The sequence below is a fragment of the Hippopotamus amphibius genome, chromosome 2, assembly GCF_030028045.1.
Source record: "Hippopotamus amphibius kiboko isolate mHipAmp2 chromosome 2, mHipAmp2.hap2, whole genome shotgun sequence".
Taxonomy (NCBI): Eukaryota; Metazoa; Chordata; class Mammalia; order Artiodactyla; family Hippopotamidae; genus Hippopotamus; species Hippopotamus amphibius.
This window is the reverse complement of record NC_080187.1, coordinates 63,831,605-63,858,901: the sequence shown is the minus strand read 5'-3', so window position 1 is coordinate 63,858,901 and position 27,297 is coordinate 63,831,605. Positions and strand designations below refer to the sequence as shown.

At 41.5% G+C, this 27,297-nt stretch overlaps 1 protein-coding gene and 1 pseudogene across 2 annotated transcripts in view; both read left to right on the top strand.

Annotated features, from left to right (window-relative positions):
- LOC130845066 (contactin-associated protein-like 3) overlaps positions 1-27,297 on the top strand; it is a 168,401-nt gene that overhangs the window by 43,710 nt on the left and 97,394 nt on the right. For both annotated transcript variants that reach the window (XM_057721666.1, XM_057721667.1), the window contains exon 2: positions 19,716-19,863. In XM_057721666.1, coding sequence (XP_057577649.1) covers positions 19,716-19,863 — 148 coding nt within the window. The remainder of the gene's footprint in view (positions 1-19,715; positions 19,864-27,297) is intronic.
- On the top strand, positions 13,741-14,806 carry LOC130845067 (WW domain binding protein 1-like; annotated as a pseudogene).

Below are 27,297 nucleotides of genomic sequence, written 5' to 3'. Positions count from 1 at the left end.
CATGTAGGTCTTTAATCCATTTGGAGTTTATTTTTGTGTATGGTGTTAGGAAGTGTTCTAATTTCATTCTTTTACATGTTGCTGTCCAATGTTCCCAGCACCACTTATTGAACAGGCTGTCTTTTTTCCATTGTATACTCGTGCCTCCTTTGTCAAAGATAAGGTGCCCATATGTGTTTGGGCTTACTTGTGAGCTCTCTATTCTGTTCCATTGATCTTCCTTTCTATTTTTGTGCCAGTACCATACTGTCTTGATCACTATGGCCTTGTAGTATAGTTTGAAGTCAGGAAGCCTGATTCCACCAACTCCATTTTTCCTTCTCAAGATTGCTTTGGCTATTCGGGGTCTTTTGCGTTTCCATACAAATCGTAAGATGTCTTGCTCTAGTTCTGTGAAAAATGCCATTGGCAATCTGATCGGGATTGCATTAAATCTGTAAATTGCTTTGGGTAGTACAGTCATTTTCACGATGTTGATTCTTCCAATCCAGGAACATGGTATATCCCTCCATCTGTTTATGTCATCTTTGATTTCTTTCATCAATGTCTTAAAGTTTTCTGCATACAGATCTTTTGCCTCCTTAGGCAGGTTTATTCCTAGGTATTTGATTCTTTTGGTTGCAATGGTGAATGGGAGAGTTTCCTTAATTTCTCTTTCTGCTCTTCCGTTGTTAGTGTATAGGAATGCAAGAGATTTCTGTGCATTAATTTTGTATCCTGCTACTTTACTAAACTCATCAATGAGTGCTAGCAGTTTTCTGGTAGAGTCTTTAGGGTTTTCTATATATAGTATCATGTCATCTGCAAAGAGTGATAATTCTACTTCTTCTTTTCCAATTTGGATTCCTTTAATTTCTTTTTCTTCTCTGATTGCTGTGGCTAACACTTCCAAAACTATGTTGAATAACAGTGGTGAGAGTGGACACCCTTGTCTTGTTCCTGTTCTTAGAGGGAATTCTTCCAGTTTTTCTCCATTGAGAACAATGTTGGCTTTTGGTTTGTCATATATGGCTTTTATGATGTTGAGGTAATTTCCTTCTATGCCCATTTTCTGGAGAGCTTTTATCATAAATGGATGTTGAACTTTGTCAAAAGCTTTTTCTGCATCTATTGAAATGATCATATGGTTCTTATCCTTCAATTTGTTGATATGATGTATCACGTTGATTGATTTGCGTATATTGAAGAATCCTTGCATCCCAGGGATAAACCCCACTTGATCGTGGTGTATGATTTTTTTAATGTGCTGTTGCAGTCTGTTAGCTAGTATTTTGTTGAGGATTTTTGCATCTATATTCATCAGTGATATTGGTCTGTAGTTTTCTTTTTTTGTGACATCTTTGCCTGGTTTTGGTATCAGGGTGATGGTAGCCTCATAGAATGAGTTTGGGAGTGCTCCGCCTTCTGCAATATTTTGGAAGAGTTTGAGAAGGATAGGTGTTAACTCTTCTCGAAATGTTTGATAGAATTCGCCTGTGAATCCATCTGGTCCTGGGCTTTTGTGTGTTGGGAGATTTTTAATCACTGCCTCAATTTCTGTACTTGTGATTGGTCTGTTCATGGTTTCTATTTCTTCCTGGTTCAGTCTTGGAAGATTGTATTTTTCTAAGAATGTATCCATTTCTTCCAGGTTATCCAATTGATTGGCATATAGTTGCTTGTAGTAGTCTCTCATGATGTTTTGTATTTCTGAGGTGTCCGTTGTGACTTCTCCTTTTTCATTTCTAATTCTGTTGATTTGCATCTTCTCCCTTTTTTTCTTGATGAGTCTGGCTAATGGTTTATCAATTTTGTTAATCTTCTCAAAGAACCAGCTTTTAGTTTCATTTATTTTTCTTATGGTTTCTTTCCTTTCTTTTTCATTTATTTCTGCTCTGATCTTTACGATTTCTTTCCTTCTGCTCACTTTGGGGTTTCTTTGTTCTTCTTTCTCTAGTTGTTTGAGGTGTAAGGTTAGGTTGTTTATTCGATCATTTTCTTGTTTCTTAAGGTAGGACTGTATTGCTATAAACTTCCCTCTTAGAACTGCTTTTGCTGCGTCCCATAGGTTTTGGGTTGTTGTGTTTTCGTTGTCATTTGTTTCTAGATACTTTTTGATTTCCTCTTTGATTTCTGTAGTGATTCCTTGGTTGTTTAAGAGTGAATTGTTTAGCCTCCATGTGTTTGTATTTTTTGCAGTTTTTTTCCTGTAATTGATATCTAGTCTCATGGCGTTGTGGTCTGAGAAGATGCTTGATATGATTTCAATTTTCTTGAATTTGCTGAGGTTTGATTTGTGACCCAAGATGTGATCTATCCTGGAAAATGTTCCGTGTGCACTTGAGAAGAAAGTGTAGTCTGTCGTTTTTGGATGGAATGTCCTATAAATATCAATTAAGTTGAGGTGGTCAAATGTGTCATTTAAAGCTTGTGTGTCTTTATTTATTTTCTGTTTGGATGATCTGTCCATTGATGTAAGTGGGGTGTTCAAGTCTCCCACTATAATTGTGTTACTGTCGATGTCCCCTTTTATAGCTGTTAGCATTTGCCTTATGTATTGAGGTGCTCCTATATTGGGGGCATAGATATTTACCATTGTGATATGTTCTTCTTGGATGGATCCCTTGATCATTATGTAGTGCCCTTCCTTGTCTCTTTTAATAGTCTTTACTTTCAAGTCTAATTTGTCTGATATGAGTATTGCTACTCCAGCTTTCTTTTGACTTCCATTTGCATGGAATATCTTTTTCCATCCCTTCACTTTCAGTCTATATGTATCCCTTGGTCTGAAGTGGGTTTCTTGTAGGCAGCATATAGAAGGGTCTTGTTTTTGTATCCATTCAGCCAGTCTGTGTCTTTTGGTTGGAGCATTTAATCCATTGACATTTAAAGTGATTATTGACATGTGTGTTCCAATTACCATTTTCTTAATTGTTTTGGGTTTGTATTTGTAGGTGTTTTCCTTTTCTTGTGTTTCCTACTTAGAGAAGTTCCTTTAGCACTTGTTGTAAGGCTGGTTTTGTGGTGCTGAATTCTCTTAACTTTTGCTTGTCTGGAAAGCTTTTGATTTCTCCCTCAAATCTGAATGAGATTCTTGCTGGGTAAAGTATTCTTGGCTGTAGGTTTCTCTCTTTCAGGACTTTCAGTATATCCTGCCATTCCCTTCTGGCCTGCAGAGTTTCTGTAGAAAGGTCAGCTGTTATCCTGATGGGTTTTCCCTTATATGTTGTTTGTTGCTTTTCTCTTGCTGCTTTTAATATTTTTTCTTTGTGTTGAATTGTCGTTAGTTTGATTAATATGTGTCTTGGTGTATTTCTCCTTGGGTTTATTCTGTATGGGACTCTCTGTGCTTCTTGGACTTGCTTAATTATTTCCTTTCCCATGTTGGGGAAGTTTTCCACTATAACCTCTTCAAATATTTTCACAGACCCTTTCTTGTTTTCTTCTTCTTCTGGGATGCCTATAATTCGAATGTTGGTACGTTTAAGGTTATCACTGAGGTCTCTGAGGCTGTCTTCTAGTCTTTTTATTTTTTTATCTTTTTCCTGCTCTGTGGCGTTTATTTCTTCCATTCTATCTTCCAACTCACTTATTCGTTCTTCTGCCTCAGTCATTCTGCTGGTTAGAGCATCTAGAGTATTTTTAATTTCAGTTATTTTGTTATCCATTGCTGTTTGTTTTTCTGAGTTCTTATGAACTGTTTCTTGTACTTTCTCTAATTTGTTATCGAGATTTTGTATCATTTTTACTATCATTACTCTAAATTCTTTTTCAGGCATTTTTCCTATTTCCTCCTCATTTATTTGGTCTTGTGGGTTTTTTTCCTGCTCCTTTGCCTGCATGGTGTTTCTTTGTTTCCTCATGGTTGTCCAAGCTTTTGGGGTTGCTTGTCCTGGTGATAGAGGTGTTTATAGAAGACTGTCCAAGCCTCAGACTAATGTCCAAGTATTGGATTTGATGAATATTCAGTAGCGTGGTCCATGAAGCAGCAGCAGCAGCTTCCTCTGGCAGCTCCTTAGGACTGCAGACTCTTAGGCGCTCCCTGAGAACTCTCTGCTGGTGTTGGAGCGTTGCCTGCAGTGGTAGGGGGCAGCTGTGGCTCACCAAGGAGACAGGTACACTGGTGGCAGGGGTTCTCGGAAGTGCTCATTGGTGTGAGTCCTCGCAGAGTCCACCATCAGCCCCAGCAAAGAGCCTGTAAGCTCCAGTGCTGGGTAGTCTCAGGCCAAAAAAACCTACCTTTCTTATGAAATGGCAATTCTACATTGCAAAGGACTGATTTCACATTTACTTTAACTTAGTTTTCAAATACATATTTCTCTATCCTATTCTAAGATTAACTCCTTTTGTGTAGGAGTTAATTTTGAACTAATAGTGTGAATCATATGACACTAATCATCTTGGTTTAACAGTATTGCTGACTCAAATTTAAAATGCTGGGAAAAAAGCATCTCTATTTTGTCACTAAAACTAACAAAACAGCTTTAAATATACAATTAGTTTAAAAACAGCTATTTGATCTTGACGTATTTTTAAATATATTTGGCTAAATCCTATTTAACACTTCCTTTAAAAAAACAGAATTGTGACAAACACTAAAAGCACTTATTATTTTTTGCATAAATAATAGCAAAATCTTGTGGTAGTGAGTATGTTTCTTGTATAAACACAGTGTAGGATACATCTAAATATTCTGATTTGAGAAGAAAATTTTGAATGGAGGAATTTTTCATTCCACTGCTGCAGGATTGTCTACTTTTCCGGAATATTAAAATGGACAGTGGCCTCTTGAAAGAAGCTACAAATCCATACAGACTGTCTCAGAAGGATTTCGTTGTTCAGTGGCTTTCACTCTCCCTCATAAATTATTTTAAAATGGAGTTTTTGTTCAGGATGGCTATCATTAGTGTGAAATTTATTTTCCAGTTTTATTGAGATGTAATTACCATGATATTGTGTAAGCTTAAAGTGTACAACATTAATGATCTGATATATGTATATACTGTGACATGATTACCACAGTAAGTTTAGTTAACAAACATCACCTCATATAGTTACAGATTTTTTTTTTCTGGTGACAAGAAGTGTGAAGTTTAATGCTTACCTGGTTCTCTTCTTTTGAACTTTGAATCTAAGAATTAATCCTACCACACATAGCCTATACTAGTCTACCAAAATCTAACAGTGAAGACATTAACACGTTTATTTATTTGTATGTTTTATTGAGCACACGATAATAATCTCATTCCTAAAAGCAATGAAATCACCAAAAGAGCCAACTCTTGAGAAAGCCCTGTAGAGTTGCCTTGTTACTAGATAAAGTCCTTGGAATGTGTAAACATATTGTGTCATGAGTCTTCCTGTGACCTGTGACTGTTACTTAAAAGTGTGGTTGTGCAGAAAAGATCTCCTATTAGTCTGAAAGGCCCATGTGTGACAGATGGAAAGGACAGATGTGGTGTTAAGAGCTTGTTGTGTGCGATTCTGATGGAGGTAACTTGCGTCTCCTGGCTGCATTCTGCTCTGGGTTCTTTGCCTCTGGCAGTTCTCCTTGGCGGGTCCTGTTTTGGGGTACCGCAGGCCACTCTCAGGCTCCGTGATTCACTGGGAGGACTCACAGGACTCAGTATAGGGTTTATTCATGGCTGTGTGATTTATTACAGCAAAAGGATACAAAGCACAATCAGCAAAGAGAAAAGTCAGATGGGCCAAAGTCTGGAGGAAACCAGGGGCAAACTCCCCAGGGTCCTCTCCCCATGGAGTCACACAGGACGTGCTTAAGTCCTCCAGCCATGAGGACAACATGTGTGAAATGTGGCCAACCAGGGAAGCTAGCCCCAGCCTAGGAGCCCAGGCGTTTATGGGGAGTGGTCATGAAGGCACCCTCTCCTTGGCACAGGTCAGAATCCCAGTTTCCAGAAGAAAAGCGAGTGTTCAGCATCAAGCACATTGTTCAAACAGCTTAGGCAGCAGTTAGCCACTCTCATCAATTCTGGGAGTGGTGACAGCCCTCCCCAAATCCAGGTTCTCAGACACCAGCAGGCCTTTCTCAGGATGCCAACTCAGGATGTTATCACTGTTCTATACAGGTCCATGGATTTTCTCTTTTATTTCTGATGTTTCATCTCCCTTTTCTTCAGTCTTTCTTCCCTTAGAGCTTTCCTTCAATCTCATAGTCTGTTATTTAAATAACATGACCTGGTTTAACACCCTTAGTTTCTTACATGAAAACACCAACATGATCCTGTGCTGAGGTGGACAGAACACACCAAGTCCTCCCAAAGCTCTGGAGGCTCTGCTTCCAAGGAGGGCACAACCGAGGCCCTTATTCATTCGTTAGCTAAGAAATGGTCATTCCCTGGCTAGGCTTTTAATTTGTCACATTTCAAAAATAAGTGGTGCCCAAGAGTGGGAAATTACCCTGAGCTCTTAAGAGTGATGAACTCGTAGAAGACACTGCTGCACCAGTCCTGTCTACAGGGAAGAACAAGGAGCCTGCACTAAAGAGGATGGAAAGGCCTAGAATAGCAGATTGGCCCTGAAAATGGAGTCAATTCACAAGTGTCTGTTAGACACAGATGGTGTGGGAGGTGGTTTAAGGAAGGTCAGAGTTAACTAGGAGGCACCATCATGGTCCTTCTCAGCTACATACTCTTTTGGGAATTCAACTGGCAAACACAGTTAAACTTGAAAAATTCCTAAATTGCAACAATGGCACCGAGTGCCTTCTACTTGCAAGAACTAGAGTGGTCAGTGATGATCTCTGAAGAAATTTATTTTTTAAAATATTTATTTATTTGGTCGTGCTGGGTCTTAGCTGCAGCATGCTAACTCTTAGTTGCATAATCCCAAAAGAAACTTGTACCATAATGTTTATTGCAGCACTATTTACAATAGCCAGGACATGGAAGCAACCGAAATGCCCATCAACAAATGAATGGATAAAGAAGATGTGGCATATATACACAATGGAATATTACTCAGCTATAAAAAGGGATGAGATGGAGCTATATGTAATGAGGTGGATAGAACTACAGTCTGTCATACAGAGTGAAGTAAGTCAGAAAGAGAAGGACAAATATTGTATGCTAACTCACATATACGGAATCTAAAAATGGTACTGATGAACTCAGTGACAAGAACAAGGACGCAGATACAGAGAATGGACTGGAGAACTCGAGGTATGGGAGGGGGCGGAGGGTGAAGGGGAAACTGAGACGAAGCGAGAGAGTAGCCCAGACATATATATACTAGCAACTGTAAAATAGATAGCCAGTGGGAAGTTGTTGTATAACAAAGGGAGTCCAACTCGAGGATGGAAGATGCCTTAGAGGACTGGGGTGGGGAGGGTGGGGGGGACTCGAGGGTGGGGGAGTCAAGGAAGGGAGGGAATACGGGGATATGTGTATAAAAACAGATGATTGAACCTGGTGTACCCCCAAAAAATAATAAAAATAAATAAATAAAATAAAATAAAATAAAATATTTATTTATTTGGTTGTGCCAGGTCTTAGTTGCAGCATGCAAACTCTTAGTTGCGGCACGTGGGATCTAGTTCCCTGACCAGGGATCAAACTTGAGTCCCCTGCATTGGGAGCATGGAGTCTTAGCTACTGGACCACCAGGGAAGTCCCTCTGAAGAAATTTAAACTACTCTGGAAATAAGGCAGACTTAGACAGTGATGGATAACACAGCATCAGCATAACATCCAAGAGAACCTGAGAGTTGTGAGTATAATGGATTGTGGCTCCTTAGAGCCATAGTGGACTCACTGGTCCGAGTTACTCTGCAATCCCACCACAGGCCAACCCAGAAGCTAGGAGTACCATTTTGCTCGGGCAACAGTAATAAAATACCACATCCAGATGGTTTAAACAACAGAAAATCTATGTTCTCACAGTTCTGGTGCCTAGAAGTCCCAGGTCCAGGTGCTAATAGGGTTGGTTTCTGCTGAGGCCTGTCTCCTTGGCTGACAAAAGGCTGTCTTCTTGCTGTGTCCACACAGGGTCTTTCCTCCGTGTGCACACTTCCCTGGTGCCTCTCTGCATCCGGATTTCCTCTTCTCGTAAGGATACCAGTCAGATTTGATTAGGACCCAGCCTAATGACCTCATTTTACCTTAATTACCTCTTAAAGGAACCTTTCTTTAAATACAATCACATTCTGAGGTACTGGGGGTTAGGACTTCAACATAGCAGTAAGTTAAAGGAATTCCCTACCCTTTGAAGTAGTTTAATGTTGAACTAAACACATATTGGTATCACTTTAAGTCAGTGGAACTTCTTAATGAGAAATCTTCCTAAATGTTCTACAAATCACCCAAATTGCATATGACTATTTTCAACATATATAGGAGGCCACTGGGTTAGTTCTATTCTCCCAACAGTCTCAAAATGGTCTAGACTCACAGTTAAATACTTTATTTAATTCCTTTAATTTCATTAATTTATCTAATTCCTGGAAGCTGCTGATGGAATATGCGCACGACCCAACACTCACCTGAGGCATTCTTTATAACACGACACTTCATTTCATTCTTTTGTGTTACTCTTGAAGTTCAGAAGCTAATTCATTTGTCAAAACTAAATTTGTGTGCATGTATCAAATGACATATACTTTTATTTGTGGTGTTCTAGCACTGGTTTCAACAACCATGCACTGATTTTGAGATGGGCTGGGACCTGGGACTCTTTGCTGCAGTGCTGCCGTGCTGCAGTGCTACAGTGCTTGTACCTGGACACACCTCTCCTCAAGCAACAAAACACAAAGAAACTGTATGGGACTGAAAATAACTAGGCGCATACCCAGTTGGGGCACATTCTGGACAAAAGATACAAAGAGACCAAGAAACCCATCTGCCACTTTCGAAGAGCCCAGAGGGTTGGGAGCAAGGGTTGGGAGCAAGAGTAGGGTACTGCACGTGCCTGCTGCACACACCACCACCTGTGGGGTGGGCAAACCACCTAAGCCACCCCTCTGGCCCAACCCCTGACATGCGCCTACCCTCACCCCATATAAGGAACAAGCTCACTGCCCTGGCTTAGGGAGTGAGCAAGCAAGGGAACCTGTCACTTGTTCTCAGCCCCCAGCCCTGTGCATAAGGGGCCCCAATAAAGCCTCGCCCGCATTTCTTGTCTGGCCTCTGATCAACTTCTATTGAATAAGGAGGCCAGGAACCCTGGTTGGTAACAATTTTAAAGTTTGATCTTGATGTCTTTGGAAATATTTTTTGTGTGACTTTTCCTCCATTTTCAACCTCTTTGCCAGCAAAAAATATGTTTCCAAATGTCTTCTAAAATGTTTTCTTCCTGATCATTTAGAAAGATTGGGAAAGGAAGACTATTGAGAAACTTGAGCTATACTTTTTCTACATAGGAAGGGTGAGCTGTCTTCCATCCTAGAGTAATAATATTTCAAGCAGGAGGAAGAAAAATGTAAAAGCCTGTAACTTAGTGTGTGAAAAATACTTTATTTCAGTATTTCTGTACTGCTCACGCTGCAGCTCTCTAAACAATACAGATAACAAAAGCAGGTCAATTAAAAGCAGCATCTAGGACCCAGTTTCACATATGTGTATTTGCCCTGGTTTTGGATTATTTCAGGGCCAGGTGCTATGAGTCTCTGTGTGGTGTAGCTGTGCTCAGCCATGGGGCAGGTAGGTTTCCTCTTGCTGTAGGAGAAGGTGGTGGGACACACGGAGATGGTTGTCTCTTTTTTGCTTTGACTCTCATAACTTGCTCCCACCAAGAGGCTGTAAACCAAAACTAAGTGTGTACTTTTTCCAACACGTTGACCACAATTTGAGATTTTCATGACAGAATTTTTATATTACATAAATACCTGGAAAGCAAATGTTTTAAGTGCGCTTTAGGTAGATGTTTGCTTATTTTAATCAAGTAAAAGGAGAGATTATTCTTTTACTTTCTGGAACATGTTGAGGTAAACTTACCTCACAAGCGAAGACTTTAGCGTTCACCTGGTAGAAAGCACCCCCATCTGGATAAACTGAGGTCTCAAAGAGTGAGTGATTCACTCCAGGTCACATATTTGGTATCACAAACAGTGTTACTGAATTTTCAGTTCACTTGATAAAACTAAAGTGAAAAGAGGATACTTTCCTTAATTTTATTCATGTATAAATATTGTAGTATTTTGCAGCTCAAGAAAATATTAAAATAATTAACAAGAACATTTGCTTTAACACAATTGATAACAACTTTTTCATGGACTAATTATAGGAAATAATTTTAGTATACTTTTTCATGGTCCTTGAGACTCTGGAAATAATGAGGACAAAGTATTATTTCTGATGATAGTGCTTATTACTATTTCCACATTATTTATGAATAAGCTGAGAGTTGGGAAGATAAAATGTTTTATCTAAGAGCTTCATGGTCTAGCAACCACAAAGGCCAGAATTAGAACTTGGGGATTCTTGTGTGCCCTTTTAATCCCAACAACATCCTACCTCTCATTCAGAGATGGTAAAATATGATTAACAGTGTGCTTGAATTATGAATCCCTGATTTCCTAGTGGCACAGAGTAGAGACAATCTTCATTTATTTTTAATGAGTTGAGAACTATTTCTATAAGCAGTGCCTCTCACATTTGGAAATAACAAATTGATGTAAAAGTGTTTCTTGAGACACAAATATTTCAAACTTAAAATGATGACTGTATTATAGGCATCTTGAAGGTCATTCAGCACAGCATTGTGATGACTCATTACACCAGAGACCTTGTCCCTACACGAGCCTCATACCAATCCTTTCTCACGGTTATTTAGGTGCCAGTAATGTGATCACTACAGAAACTAAATGAGGACTTGGCAGTTTTTTGGAAATGTCATCAATTTCTAAATAAATTATTTTGGAAATACATTTATAGGATGTTATTGGACCCCAAGCCACAGACTCCAGTCACTTTCACACTTAGCTAAAGAACATACTTTTGGAAATGGAAACTTTATCAAACAATGTTGGTTCCTAATACTGGATAAAATGTTCAATTGTGATGCCCTTAAGTTACTGAATATTGAATCTACATCAAACTAAAGTGGTTCTGGTGATCAATAGTGGGAAGAGTTTTGTTGTTTTTTTTTTATATATATAGTTAACAGAAGAATGCTATAAAGAAAATGGTTAGATTATAAGCATATAAAATCCCTTACACTAACTCATCAAAATTCCAAGAGAGTCTGATTCCTACTTTACACACAAAAATGCTGGATTCCCCGAGGTCATAGAGGTAACAAGATGGAGAAAGATTTTGTGGAAGCTGGTTACCACGTGTTAACTCTGCATAGGACTGCCTCATCCACTGTTGAAACTCTGAACCTAGAGCAGGGCTGCTGAGGAAGCACCAGTGGCTGTTCGCTTCCATTGAGGACTTTTCTTCCTATTCTGCGAGCTTCATTTTTTCATTTGTTAGGACAAGGCAAGAGTGCGCCTTTGTTCCTTACATTCTGTGCTCAGCCTGTACATTTATGTCTGTTCTGGAAACACCAGTGCAAAATTATATAATCCAAATAATAGAACATGCCACATTTTTTAAAGATAAACATTAGCTTAGTAAAAATATATGAGATCATTTCAGTAATAAGCCCCAAATGTTAGAGTAGCATGCTAGTAGAGATCCCTCCTACTCCAAACTCATTTCATTTAAATTTCTGTGTCTTTAAAGAAATGTATCATTTATATACATCATTTATATTCAAAGGAACTATTGATAGTTCTGCCTAGGACAAAAATCATGTAATTTCTTAAAATTAGAATGAAGATAATCACATAGGGGTACATATATGTATACATATGTGCGTGCATTTCAAATATTTGATTATGATTAAAATCACATATAATGAATGTTTTATATGCATAACTTGGAAGTTGTAGTGTGTGTTCTTAATCTTCTGTATTCGTAGACTATTAACTTTGATTATTCTCACTTGAAGTATTTCTCTTTTTTTGGCACACGGGCTTAGTTGCTCCGCGGCATGTGGGATCTTCCTGGAGCTGGGATCGAACCCGTGACCTCTGCATTGTCAGGCAGATTCTTAACCACTGCGCCACCTAGGAAGCCCTGAAGTATTTCTTAAAGAGTATTCTGTCTTAAATTTCATTAAAACAAAAAGAAATTCCTTTTACTCTAGGGCATTGTCATCACACCAAGCTGAAGTACAGTTTTCAGAATTTGTATTCAATAAACAAAGTACTTCAGAAAGAAGTAATAATACATAAGGAAAATAAAACAATTTAAATATCATTCCTAGGAAATAATTTCATTATATGGTTTATGCTGATGTTTACAATTTTTGTCAGCCACACTAAAATAAATATCAACTTTACTTTTTACCTTGAATTATAACGTTGAAACTGCAGTGAATGTAGGAGGCGATGTTCCTCTCCTGACTGTTTATCTGGGTGTCTTGGACATTGAACCTGAGATAAAATGTAAAGAACGGGGTACAGAGTCTGACAGATGAACTGTTTCTTCCAGATGCACCAGTAATAACCAAAACACCAGCCATGGCCACATTCACAGCAGCCACCACTCCTGGAGCATTTACCTCCAGGTGGGCAGTGGGTGGGTTACATGTCAAACATTATCTCACTTAATTAGTACTCCAACCTTTAGAGTAGGTTGTACCAAACTGGTTTTACAGACAAAGGAACTGTGACTTGCAACAGATAGTACCAGCTTAAGATCATGCCCTGGTCAGTGATGGAGCTGGGAAAATGCTGCTTCTACCCACGTCAGCCTGGGGTCCAGTATAAAGACAAGGAGTGGACACTCTTGAGTTATTCTTTGGAGCATAGGGACAATGAAAAGAGTTTACCTGATCTTGGCATAACAGTTGTTAACACTTGAAAGAAAAGATGATGTAGGTCAAAGATTCCACTTTCACTGAACAAGAGAAATGATTGAGTGCCTCCATGGTGGTGCTTCATTCATGAACCAAGAAGAAGTACTATATAATGTCTGGAACATGCACTCTCATTACATTTGAGTTTTCAATTTTTTTTTTTTTTTTAGTTCCATCTGTTTATATCAAGGAAATCTCCCTGGTGGTCATGATTCACAAACTCGTTTACAAATTTGGCTTGGTTTGGTCTGGTTGTTCAACCTGGCTTAGCATTTCACCAAGCTAGGTAATAAGGCGGGTGCCATTTTTGGTAGAATTAAGAAGAGTCTTGCTCCTAGGCTGTTTGTATTCACTGCATGGCATGTAGCTGGGTTTGTCCCTCTAGAGCAAGTGAGCATGAGAAATCATCGAGACCTTTGGTTCCCTAATTTTATTACTATTCAATGGAGGACTATTATGTGAACACCTTTGGCTTCTGGATAATAAAAGTCTGTGCAGTAAAAGTGTGTAGAACTTGAAGGTGACCCCCAAATATACTGCATTTTCTGTTTTCACTGTGGATTCCAAAAAAATTGGTGAAATTTAGATAGTTTTTACTTTTGAAAGTAGATTTCCAAAGAGACACACATACTTGAGTGCTTACTCTTTGTTTTCAGAACTTGAACTGGTCAGGTCCGTGGATGGGGCAGCATTTTCTATTAAGATACTGTGCTACAGTTAGGAACACCTTAGGTGGTTATGGCTTCCCTAGAGCACTGACTACCTGGGAAAATTGGTTAAGAATATGATGAAGAATCAACGGAACTGGGTTTAAAAAGGGATACAGGAGGAGGAGAGGGAGGAGGAGGAGGGAGGTGGCAGCGCAAGTCGGGGGAGGGGAGCAGGAGCAGGAGGGGGATGGACAGGAGAAGGCTCCTGGGTGGCCTGGAGCTCCTGCTCCTCCGGGCGCTGCCCAGCCTCCTGTCAGCCAGGGCTGAACTCCTGCAAGATAAGGAAACCTGCGGGGGTAACCAGCTATTAAAGCTGCATCTGTGACACAGGACACTGCTGTGCACAGCCTCAGTGCTGCAACTACTGTGAACTCTGGCGGTTCTGGCTCTTGTGGACCATCATCACCATCCTGAGCTGCTGCAGCGTCTGCCACCACCGCGAGCCAAGCACCGCCTGCAGGCTCCACGGCGGCAGCATGCAATCAGCCTGATCGCCTACCGGGAAGCCCTCAATGACTCAGCGCTGCCATTTTATTTCCGGTTTTCGCCAAACTATTTACCACCTCCTTATGAGGAAGTGGTGAACCGACCTCCAACTCCTCCCCTACCACGCGGTGCCTTCCAGCTCCAGCAGCAGCAGCTGCCTGCACAGTGTGGCCCTACAGGCGGCAGTCCCCCCAGGCGCCGATCCCACCAGGGGCTCCCAGGGGGCGCAGGGCAGCTTTGTCCGGAACCAGCAGAAGCAGCACACGACCCCCGAGCATCGCTGACCCTGAGCCCTCCGACGTGTCAGCAGACCCAGCAGCCACCAAAGCTCCTGGGGTGGAGCCCAGCGGCTCTGTGGCTGGCCTGGGGGAGGTGGACCCCGGGGTTTTCCTGGACAAGGATTCCGAATGTGTGAGGAGGAGCTGCTGAAAGAGTACAGCTCCGAGCAGGGCAGCGCCCTCCCTGACAGCAAAGACAAGACGCCCGGCAGACATCGCTGCTTCACGGGTGACTCGGGCCCCCATGACGACCACCTCAAAGAGTTCAACGCGCTCATCGACGACGCTCTGGACGGGCCCCTGGACTTCGGCGACAGCTGCCATGTGCGGGCCCCTGGCGACGAGGAGGAAGGGCTGTGCCAGCCCTCTGAGGAGCAGGCCCGGGAGCCCGGGCACCCGCACCTGCCGTGGCAGCCTGCCTGCCTCCTGCTGAACACCTTCAAGGAGCAGGACTCCCCAGACTCCCAGAGCAGCAGCTCCCCCAGCTAGAGCAGGTCCCGCCTGCACCCGAGAACTTGGTGATGCAACCAGAATAGGGGAGAACCATGAGAGAAGCATGAAATAACTGTTCCTTTTCTCCCCTCTGCTCCTGTGTTTTTGTGCATCTCCAGGTACAGTTTGGGGTGTGGAGGCCTCGCCCCCCACAGAAGCTCAGTGTCATGGACAGCCAAGAAGCTTTCCTGTGACTCGTTCCTCATACCCCACCCTGTCCCCCTTTACCTCTTTCCGAGTCATGTCTCACTGCCTGCTTGGGTCAGAGAGAGGTGTGTTTCAGAAGCCCCCAAGGAGGGGATGAGACTGTGCCCTGAGGTGACTCTTGGTGATGGCGTGGATTTATGTTCTGGTGTTAGTTTATGAGAACCTCACTGCGTCTCACTCTGGGAGAGGTGGCAGGTCTCAGCCCTGCGTGAACCCACAGAGGCCCAGGGATTGTCGCCCCTCGCTGCCAGTGCCTGTGGAGCCGGAATTGGGCTCCTCCTGTGGGAGGATGAGAGCTGACCAGCAGTTGCGTGGAGGGTTGGTAAGGGGCTTGTGCTCTTAAATTCCAGGTGATGAGATCGAGGTGTGACGATGGATCCTGGAGGGGCCCCTTCCCAGCAGGTTCTGGCCGGCCGTGGACTGGTTCGAGTGTGGAAGTTTACACCTGCCTTCTCTTTGGTTTTTTCCTTTAACAACAACAACAACAACAACAGAAGCAAGCTGAAAACAAGAACTTGACCAGTGGGCAGGCAAGAATTCTGTTTTGGAAAAGGGAAGTTTGTGGCTTTTTCCCAACTTGGCCTTCAAAGAGTCCTGGCTACAGCTGAGCCAGAAGACGTTTTGTGTGCAGGCTTGGGGCGGGGTGCTATCTCTGGAACTTCCGTGGGTGAGCAGGAGGCCCTGCACCGGGCAGCGGATAGAGGTGCAGCTTTCCGCATCTCTGCCCTTTGATCTGTGCCCACGGGTGACCAGTACCCTCCCTCATCCCAAGCACGTGTCTGCCCGCCTTCACGTCTCACTGTTCTCTACGAACAAACGAGGAGGCTGTGGATCCTGAGAAGGGACAGTTCTGCAGCCTGACTCTCACACAGTATTTTCTCTTGATACTGAATAAGTTGTTGTTGTTGTTGTTGTTGTTGTTGTTTTTCAAACTGACCACTTGGAAAAATTGCCTTGGTTGTCTGTGGTTTTCATGCCCTTTCCCTGCTCTGCGCCCCCTTGAGTGGGGTAAATAATTTTGTGACCTATGTAAAGAGTCTAAGTGGCCCAGGTAGGAAGGTGAAGGCAGCCATCCTGAAAGACCACAGGATCCTATTACTGTAGTTTGGCTTCAAAAACCAGTTGAGCTTTGATAGGAATAATCTGAATGGAGAAAGCAAACTGCCGAAACTAACATTCCCTGTCCAGCCCTGTTCATATGAAGAGTTTGGTTTTTCCCCCACTCGTGAACGATGATATTCAGACTAGGCATTGACGTTATGGTAAGAAAGGTAGGTATATATATGTATATATATGAATACACACGTATATATGTGTATGTGTATATATACACATACACACAAAATAGACAATTCCAGGGTTGTGAGGTGAACGAGTGTCTGTGTTTGGAGTCCACAAAACCAAAATCCGTGTTGAACAAAGGGTAGTCTGTATATGATGACTTTTTGGATAACCTGTGTCTGCTGTGTGTGAGCCCCCAGCCCTGTTTTCCTGTGAATATACTTTGAACGGCAGCCACTCTGCTCACGTTACCCACACGTTTGGAGCAGGCGCAGCCCTCTCAAGGTAATTTATTTTATGCCTTTACTGTTTACTAAGCAAATGTCTGACTGTGCACTCGGGTGTACTCGGCAGCTGTCAAAGGCAGTCCCCACATTTGCCAGAGTTACTGTGCTCCAAGTCGAGGTTTTACTCTGCCCATCGCTGCAATTTGCACATAGCTCCGTGGACACCCGGAGGCCTGTGTTCTGTTCCCTGTAAATGGAAACATGCTCTGAGCCAGTCGGCCTCCCTCAGCTGCTCCTGGCCCTCGGCTTAGCCCCTGGGGGTGTCCACAACCGCTCGGGACAGAAGGCCAAGGTGGAACCTCAGACAGAAGCTGGACTGGATCTTCAGTGTCAAGCTCAGACTGGCTGTGGCCCAGACATCAGTCCTGCCCAGAATTGCCAGGAGGGTTTGGCAGCCACCACAGTGCTGTAGGGCTTGCCTTCCTCTGCTGAGGTCCAGCGCGTGGCTGTTGCGTGGCGAGAATGGGCAGGAGTGTACCAGCAGCCCTCAGGTGCCTTTCCTGCTACCTTTTGTTTTGTTTTGTTTTTGTTTTGTTTTGTTTTTTTAATCCCCAAAAACTCACTGAAGTGTCTCAAAGGAGATCAAGTTTTACCAAAACGAACCCTGCTTGAGTTAACTGGTCAGAGGGATGGATTCTGGCCCTCTCAGGATTCCTCCTCCAGTCAGAGTGAGGAACTGGGCCACGTGTTTACTGCTGGGTTCACTGCAGTGTCCGAAAGGCACAAGAAGAAGAAAACTCAGCAGGTGGAGCTGGGCTCAAGTCCAGCGTCACAGTCTGGCCCCTGCAACACGAGGCTGCCCTGCACGACGGAAGTAGGGAGCTGAAGTTCTCGTGAGGGGACCGGGGAGATTTAGGGAGTCCGGTGTACCAGGTGAATGAGAAAAAAGGGGTTGGTCGAGCATTTGGTGCTACAGTTGGAAGATTTGCAAGTGCTAACATGTTCCCCTGTGAGACACATCACCCTTTGTCAGTTACTGTGGATACGTGTATTTTAAGCAATAAGATTCAGCTGGTCAGACTTTTCTGGGCAGTGTTGGTGACGCACTTCCTGTGCTGTGATTGTTCTGAGGACAGAGTGGGTCTAACCACTGTGAGAAGCCCAAATAAAATCGATCCCCGCCCTGCAAGAAAAGGGGGGCGGATACAGAGTTTCAAGCACAGAAGCTGGGCTTTGTGGCTCTAAAATGCTCAGCGGGAAAAGAGCTGCTGGAAATCCTGGTCTGTAGGAGGCTGTTGCAGGCCCCAGGGTTATGAGAGAGGGGAGCCCTGCATTTGAATGTGTTACCAAACCCAGGTTGGGTCCACTTGCCCACGTGCAGTAAAGGCAACCTACTGACTCAGGGTTGTGGAAAGTGCAGTGTTTATTGCAGGGCGCCAAGTAAAGAGTCCAGGTAGCTAGTGCTTCAGAAGTGCTTAAAAGGCCCCAAATCCCTGATGACTTTCAGGAGAAGATTTTTAAAGATGGGTTAAGGGAGGGGGGCTGTGGGGTATGTGATCAGCTCATGGACATTCTTCTGATTGGTTGGTGGTGAGGCAGTCGGGAGTCAACATCATCAACCTTCTGGTTCCAAACGGTCTGGAGACTATGTGCTTGTGGGCAGCATACAGTTAACTTCTTCCACCTGGTGGGGGTCTCAGTCTCTGCAAAACAGCTCAAAGGACATGGCTCAGAATATTATCTGTAGCCCTTGAGAGGAACTAAAGATCCTTGAATTTGTTTAATGGCTGAACTGTTATTGCTTTTTTCTTTTGTTTAATTGTTTTTGTTTCTGCATTTTCTCACTTCTCTGATTAAATTTACTCTTTGAAACTCGGGGAAGGCCTAGGAAGCTAAAGTTTCTCTACAGACAGGATGCAAGTGAAGGACCTGGTGCAGGGTTCTGGGTTTCTCTTCCCAGAAATCCCCACAGGGTCCTGCTTGATTATAGATGGACTTTGGAGGCAGAGACAACAGGAGTTGTTTACAGATGACTTGCGATGATCTTTCAACCTGTCCTAAAACTTCCTGGATAATGATGTACAGTTGTAAATATTTACTAATATTAGCAAGACAGTAGGGGTGAGGGGGATGTGGATTCGATAATAGGGGGTAACTGAATTAATTTCATCTGAAACCACCTATCATTTTTCCATGTGAAAGTACAGAACACTTTAGTAAACACTATTAAAGATAGGTTTGCCAGGATGGGTGGAGAGGCTGCATAGGAATGCACTCCCTGTGTGTTGGAGTTTGTGCTGTGTTTTTAAAATTTTTCTCACTTATAAGTTTTCCCTTTTTAAAATGATTAAATTATTAGTAACATATCTATAATTGATGTGTATATGTACAGCAACATCATGCATTCTTTGGTTTCCCTTTTTGCTGATATTTACATTAAAAAGAACACCATGAAAAATAAGTCACACTTCTTATAACAGTCTCCTTTGCTCTCGGCTGGCCCCTTCTAGCATGAAGCCAGATGCCCATGACTGAGAAAGCACCTCTCTCTTGTTGTTGGTGACACTGGTGTGTTTCCCCCAAGCACCCCCTAAATGCTGATGACTTGGGGCAGCCTGAAAACACACAGTGAACACTGGGAAATCCAAAGCTCCAGGATTTTGTCCTGCCCATGTTGGATAATAGCTGTCCAGCCGCCACAGAATCTTTTCACTTTCTCAGGCTTGAGTTTTGCATTTATAAGTTAAGGGTTTTGAACTAGAACGCTGGTTCCCCCCTAGCTCTCAGATTTTAGGGTCTAGGATTCTTATTGCACATCCTAGAAGTTACCATTGTCTTTGATCTCCCTGGATGGTAGGTTGTTTGTGAGTGTCTTGACTGCTTGGAGATTAGGAAGTGATATAGGGGCTGAGCAACTTTCTAAAAACAAGTCTTCGAAAGTAGCAGGTTTATAGCTGGTTTAATGGTGTCATTGAAACTTAAACTACCATGCAAATAAGGAAAATTTAGATGATGGTGACTAATTCAGGCATTGAAGAGAGGTTGTCACATCCTCTTAACTGTTAGCAGAGTTTCTCGAAAGCAGGCAGCCATTTGCATATTAACGAAGTGAAGCATTGATTGCTCATTAGTGTGTGAGTGTGGAAGACTAATCTGCAGACACATTGATCTCTTTCTCAATTTTATCCCAGGGTTTTCCAGGAAACACAAATGCAGACAGTGTGGTGCACTACAGACTCCAGCCTCCCTTCGAAGCCAGGTTCCTGCGCTTCCTCCCCTTAACCTGGAACCCCAAGGGCAAGATCGGGATGCGGATTGAAGTGTATGGATGTGCATACAGTAAGTGGTGGTTATTCCCCGACTGAAATCCATGACGGTGTGATGTGTTCTGAACACCAAATTGAAAACTGAAGTTGACTTTTCCAACCTTTTAAATATCTGTGCATGTAGAACTGGTTTATGGAAAGTCTTGATAATATTACAGTTATTTTAAGGTTGAATTCAGAGAAGGACCTGAGCAGAGCCTTAGAATCTTAGATTCCCAGAGGTTAGCCGAGTACCTGTTTTATAGCGGGCACTTCATAAAGTGAACAGAGTTCAGATCAAGAACAGTTATTTATGGTGATTGATGGTGCTGTCTTCTGACCCTGAATGAGCCTCCTGTGGGAACACAGGTGAGTGCTGGTGTCCCTGTGTTCCCTGTTCCCCATGGTGACTCACTTCTTCCTCTGCTTGCATCGCTGTGGAACCTTCTTTCGAACATCATTTATGGTTAAGTCTTACCTCTTTTCTCTGCTGATGATAAAAGTAAAAAAGCTGGCAGCCAGTGTGAGCATAGCCATGGGCATAAAAGCATTCGATGAAATATATGGGGGATCAGCTCTACAGCTGCCATTTGAAGGTACAGAATATAGTGGTATTTCTTAAATTAACACAAAATGAAACAATTAACTTAAAAAATAATCTTCTAGAAAACTGGAGAATAACCCAAAGAATAAGTTGGATGAGAACATCTTGGGTTTTTGGTTATACCTCATTCCATACCTGATCACAGCATTGACTTTGCAGAAAAGTGTAATCATAGGATCTACCATATACAGGATATTTAATGCGTCAGATCCTACCTCCTACAGAGATTTTCTCATTCAACTCCCCCACCAACCAGATGAATTCAGGATAGTAGTAACCTCACTGCTTCAGAGAAAGAAGAAACTGAACCTTGGAGAAATTAAGATGTTTGCTGGAGCTATTACATATTGGATCTAAGATTTAAAACTGCCTTTTTCCCTTATTTTGTTTTCTTAACTACCATACCATTCGGTATTGATTTGTTTATTCCCTCACTTGTCATATACAGATTTATTTGCAGAGAACTGTATTGGATGTGGGGGACGCTTCTAAAATTATGTCTTTGTCAGGATTTTATGAGAAGTCATAAAATTGTACAAAACAAATATGAAATATTGTAACATGCACATGGGGCATGGGGAATAGAGTGGTCAGCCAGTTGGGCTGGCAAAGAACCTTTCCAGCAGTCGATTTTCAAAGTAAAGGGCCTGGGTAGTGAGACAGGAGGTAGGGATGGTGCTTGAAGGAGGAAACAGCGTGCATAAATTGTGGGAGCAGGAATTTAGTGTTCTCAGGGTACAGGGATGGCGGTGGACATGAGCTGTTGAATAGCAATGGTATCATTTCCACTTTGGTAACCTCGCAGACAGTGGGTGCTTCTGGAGGTGAGTCTCGCCCAAGCAACCCATCGCACATTCAAGGGTCAATTTCAGCCTCTGTTTCATACCCCTTCCTAATGATGTATTCCACTTTGGCTCTGCTTCCTAACCCTGCCTCTGGTCTCTGGTATTTATGAGTCCATGGAACATTTAGCACAGGTGGTGTTGCAGTGCCATCAGCCTGTTTTCCCTCTCGCCATTGATCATTTCCTCCCATCTTTTTGTTTCTGGGATCTGTAGGTGTGCTCACTGCTGCAGTGGCTAGGACGCCTGATATTTAGAGTTTCTCTTTGATCCCATGAAATTAGCGTCTCCTCCCATTACTCTGGAAACGACTTCAGGTTTACTGACTTCAAAGCAGAATGTGCTCTTTGATGGAGATTTGCCGTTGGCTTGATGTTCTTCATAAGGAGATATTACTCTAGTTTCTTGGGTTAGAGGTCAGTACCAGGAATATCAAAGCTGATTGTCTGGTCCCCGGAAGGGCCAGTTGGCTGTGCAGCTCTCATGGAACCTGTGTGCATCCTGAATTCAGCAAACACGAGCTGTTGGGCACGAGGGGCTCCTCGCGTAAAAATGCAGACAGAAAATAATTACCACTATTTGTAAAACAACACAAAATACATTCTTCAATAATAGTGGCTCTGTTTTGTCTTCATTCTTATTATTAATAATTATTCAAGTGTAGCACTTTGCATTTTTATTTTTGGCAGTAATTTAATATGATATGGTTTATAGCTCAAAGTGATAATTATTATCATTTTTTCATGTGTACTTCCACTGCTCTGTTGATAGTGAGAAAATGTCCAAATTGCTTATCTTGGCATTTAATGCCTCTGAGATGCAACTTCTTTTTCCGGTTTCATCTTTTTACATTTCATTTACAATGATATTTACTATTCCTATAAACATTGCATATTTTCATAGCTTCCTGGCTTGACATATATATTTTCACTAACTGAAAAGCCCTTCCCCCATTTCTAGGGTAGAATTGGAGTGTGTGGGGTCTTCTTAGAGTTCCTGCTGACCTGCACACCAAGGCCAGTGTCTGCCACGGCGTTCCTCACTTTCCCTCATCCCGCCCCTCTCTCGCAGTCCCATCCATCCAATATCAGCATTCCCTATGTGCTTGTTCTAGGCTTTGTATTCCACTCTAAAAGGGTCTTTGAGTTTTCATCCATTTTCTTAAGTTTTCAACAACATTTACATACTGTCTGATCAATTCAAAGTTGACATCCTTGACACAGGCCTTTAAAGCCCCAGACATCTGATAATTCTCCTTAGGTTCACCCTCATTTCTTTAACGAGATTGTTAGTCCTCTTTTGGGTCTCTTCTGTCCCTTCTTTTCTGCCATCTGCTTGGACTCCCTGTGTTTACGCTGTGTCATTCTCAAGTGTCCCCTTGTCATATTGTGTTGTATTAGCCCCACTATTGTAATGTAATTTTATGTTTATCACTGTGTTTGTTGTTTGAATAAGAGAGGGAAGGAAGGAAGAGAGGAAGGGAGGAATGTAGAAAGGAGAGAAGGAGTGCATGAATTATTAGAAGCATGGAATAGAGAGGCACAGAATGGTGAGCCCGTGGGGGTCTACCAGTCATCCATGTGGCACTTCAGTCCTGTGTCAAATCAGGCATTGAAAATCAGATGGGTTAGGAGAGAAGAGAAGAAAATAATAGAACATGTAATTGTCTATTTTAAAATCTTCTGTTTATTTTACAAAATACATTGACTGTGGCAGTGAAGAAAGTTTTATATAACAACTTCACCATGTGTCAGTACTTACAAACCTATTGTTACATTCTATAAAAATAAAGGATGTGTATTTTGAAACATTTATGGAGACTATTGAGAGAAAAGTCTGCATATGGAACTTCCTTCTGTTCAGTACTGGTTCTGCTCTAAGTAGATTTCAGTTTAGAAAATGCATTAATAGGAATAGAAGAACGTAGGATGAAAGGAGAAGCAATCATCATGACAAAGAAAAACTCTGGAAGTTAATAATGGTCTTTAGTCATATGAGAGAATGCTGCTCTGTGTTATCCGTTCCAATTATGGAAAAAGTAGAAAATACTCAAACTAGATTAGAAAAAGTCATAGTTCAATACGTGTTTATAGAACTTTTACCCCATGCACGGCACCCTGTTGAGTAAAATTACTAAGTCACAATTTCTGTCCTCCAGTTACTAAGGAGCTAGTGCAGGTGAGGTCTACTCTTTGTAGACCAAGTAAATTTGGGCGTGGGTTTCTCATTCTCAAGTTATGTTCAAGTATAAATAGAAGATAGATTTTTATCTAAGGGTAAAAATGATACATTTTGCTAACCTTTGTTAATATAAACTTAGGGTTTTATCTGATATTAAGTAGAAAAATATCAAAGTTAAAATAATATTAACCCTAAAATCATATGAGACAGAACAGCCTTCTCATATTTTTGTATATAATAGACATCTGTTTAGTGCTATTTTAATTTATTTAATTTCAATTAAAGTTATTACACAATTCCTCACTGGTTTATTTTTAATCACCTCCTAAATTATTACTTATAAAGGAATATATCTAAGGCTTTTGCCGAAAGTAAATATTGAAAGACATACCAATACATATCTAATAAAGTGCAGCAGAACAAGCAAAGTGGGTTATAATAACTAAATTAGTCTAAAGGAACAATAACTTCTAGGCATTTAAAATATTATAATTTGTTACCAGAATTTTAAGCCTGACATGACCTGTGATGTTTGAAAAACCTCGGAGTTGGACAATAGGACCAATTACTGAGAAAACGGAATCTCTTATCAGGAACATAGTTCTTTCACAAGTACATAAAACTTAATGAGTCCTGAATTGCTGTCTTGATCTGATTACCCCACCCTTTAACCTGCTCTTCTAGTTTTCCTTGTTTTGGCTAGTGATTCTGTCATTCACAGGAACTTATACTAGACACATGGGAGTCACTTTTGACACATGTGTCCCTACACATCTAAAGAATATCAGCTTATGAATATGCTATCTTCAGATTTTACCCTAAGTCATTTCAAATCTCTCCAACTCAACTCACCCACATAATGCAACCCTAGACTTGTCAACAAACTCTCTTCTTTGCATAATTGGTTTACTTGGCTTGAAATGCTTCTTCCCAAGTTTTTCACCTGCCTGTTTGCATCCGTTCATTCAGGTCTCCATTTAAATGTCTCTTCCTCAGAGATGTATTCCCTGATCACTAGTCCAAATTTGGTTCCTCCAGTTTCCTCTGAATTTGTTAAGTGGCTGGCTGGTCAGCCTGTCAGTGCTTTACCCCAAACAGCATTGAGCTCTCAGGCTGGCTGCAGTGTTGGCCTTCCCTTATTGCTTGTCACGGAGTTAGCTGTTGTTGACAGTGTTCCTTGGGATGGAACGTGCTGTGTGCCTGGCTCCCCAGCCCTGGTAGAAGTTCAGTACCAGGGGGCTGGGGGTGGAGCAGCCTCTAGCTGAAAGAACACAGATTCCCACTGTCCTTAATGAGGTTCAGTAGATTTTCTTGAATCTATTCTTCTAGGTTTGTTGGAAGTCTGTGGTCAGTTTCCAGTGTCCTTCCGTTGTTACCCTTAACACTTTTTCCCCAGTTTTGTCATTGCTTTTGGGAGGTAGGATTTGCCAGGCTTCTCATTCAACCATTTTAGAAGTCTCACCCTTTCAGTTATTTTTTAAAGGCATTTAAAACCTACATAATAATTTCCTTGTAAATTCTGGTATTCTTCGTTCCTTTGCATTGATCCATATTTCCATGCACCCTTTTCTTTCTGCCTCAAAGACTTCCTTTCACATTGCTTGTAATGTGGATCTGTGGCTGAGAAATCCTTTCAACTTTTGTATGTCTGAAAAAAGTTATTTCACCTTCATTTTTGTAAGTTGTTTTCACGCAATATGGAATTCTAGGGTGACGTTTTTTCATTTAATACTTTCAAACTGTTGCTCTGCTGTTTTTTCACTTGCTTTCTTTCTGATTAGAAATCTGCGGCCATCTGTGTCTATGTTTCTATGAGTGTGACATACCTTTTTTCTCTAGTTGAACAATTTGTTTCTGATGTTCTTTGGTTTTGTCTTATTCTGTTTTTGGTGTGTGTGTTTGGAGTTCATTGGGCTATTTGGGTCAGTGGGTGTATAGTTTTCATTAGATTTGGAAAGTTTCATTCATTGTTTCTTCAAATATTTTTTCTAACCTTCCCCATCTCCTTCTTAAGGGACTCAGTAACCACATATGTGAGTTGAAGCACATATTAGGTTGCTTGACTTTGTTTTGTCACACACCTCACTGATGTTTTATTTATTTTCTTAAATTATTATTTTTCCCTTTATTTCCTTTCAGAATATTTCTATTGCTATCTTCAAGTTCACTAATTTCTTCTTCGGCAGTGTTTAACTTGCCAGTAATTCCACACAGTATATTTTTTCACCTCAAACACTGAAATTTTCACATTTTAGTACCTTATGTGTATCTGTTTGACTTTTTGAACATATGGATGGCTGTTATAATAACTACCTTATTGTCTTTCTTTGCTAATAACAATCTGTGTCAATTCTGTGTAAGTTTCAATTGGCTTTATTTCCCCTCAATATGAGTCATACTTGCCAACTTTTTTGTATGCCTGGAAATTTTTGATTAGATGCCAGACATTTTGGTTTTTAGCTTTTTGGATATTTTTATATTCTTATGTGCTTGAGCTTTGTTCAAGGATACATTAAATTGAAGGGGATGTGATCCTTTTAGGTCTTGCTTTTAAAATTTGTTAACCCACACCAGAGCAGTGTTTAGTCTAGGGCTCACTACTGAGGCAAGACCCTTCTGAGTACTCTACCCAAGGACAGTGAACTATGAGGTTTTCATTCTGGATAATATATGAATGGGCACTATTCCCCAACTCCAAGTGCATGTTAGCAGTATTTCCCAATTAATCATTCCAGATGATTCTTTTCCCAGCCCTATGAGTTTCCTTATTTGCATGCACTGATCAGTGCTTTGCTGAAAGCTCAGGAGGGGTATGAGGGGTGTGTTGCAGATCACCAGTGTTCTCTATGTTCATCTTTTCCTCTCCAACCTCTGCCTGTGGACTCCAGGTGCTTTGCTCTTAGCAGGCTCTTGACTCTGTCTCCTCTGCTCAGGGAATCTTCTGGGCTTTGCCCCAGTTCCTCCTTCCTGTCTCTGAGCTGGAAACTCTCTAAAGGCAGTGCCCCAAGATGTTGTAGGGCTCATCTTGTCTGTCTCTCTTCTCTCCAGCATCACTCTCCTTTATTGGTTGATGTCAAATATCTTGAAAACTATTGTTTTATGTTATGTCCTCTTTTTTTTTTTTTTTTTTCTTGGTCGTTTCAAACGTGAGAGTAAATCTGGTCCCTGTTACTCCATCTTGGTCAGAAACAGAAGTCATAAATGGCAGTTTTAATTGCTGTTGCACCTCCTTTTCTTTGCCCAGTGCTCTAACAAAAATCATGTAGCTAATGCCCATTGTGGATTTGCCATGTTTCAGGCACTGCTGTACACACTGTATAGATACTAAGTTGTTTAATAATTGTTTTAGTGCTGTGTGGTAGAGACTTATTTATCCTTTTACAGTTGAGGAAACTGAAGCACAGAGAGGTTAAGTGAGTTTTCCACTAAGTATTCAAACCCTTACAGGACAACTCCACAGTCCTTCTCTGAGCTACTACTCTGTGTTATGAAGAGCTGTTTGTGGGAACAAATCCAGAGGCTGTAAATATATCAACACAAATGTAGTCTCACTGCTGGTAAAATGGATTTCCTGCCCTAATTGGCAAGTATGTGTGGGGTTTACTTTAATAATATCGTTGGTGATACAGTTATCAAAATATAGCCTCAGTTAATAAAACTAATGATTATAAATTTAAATCATGTAAAATTGGAAAAACACTTTCTCCTTTCAACTAAGTATCATGTTTCCTCCTAGTCTTTTTAGAATGTAGGTTCTGCACTCTTACAGTAGGGGAAACTACTGCTTCCTATTTCAATGCATAATAAGTGACTTCTATGTCAAGTACCCCAATTATTTAAA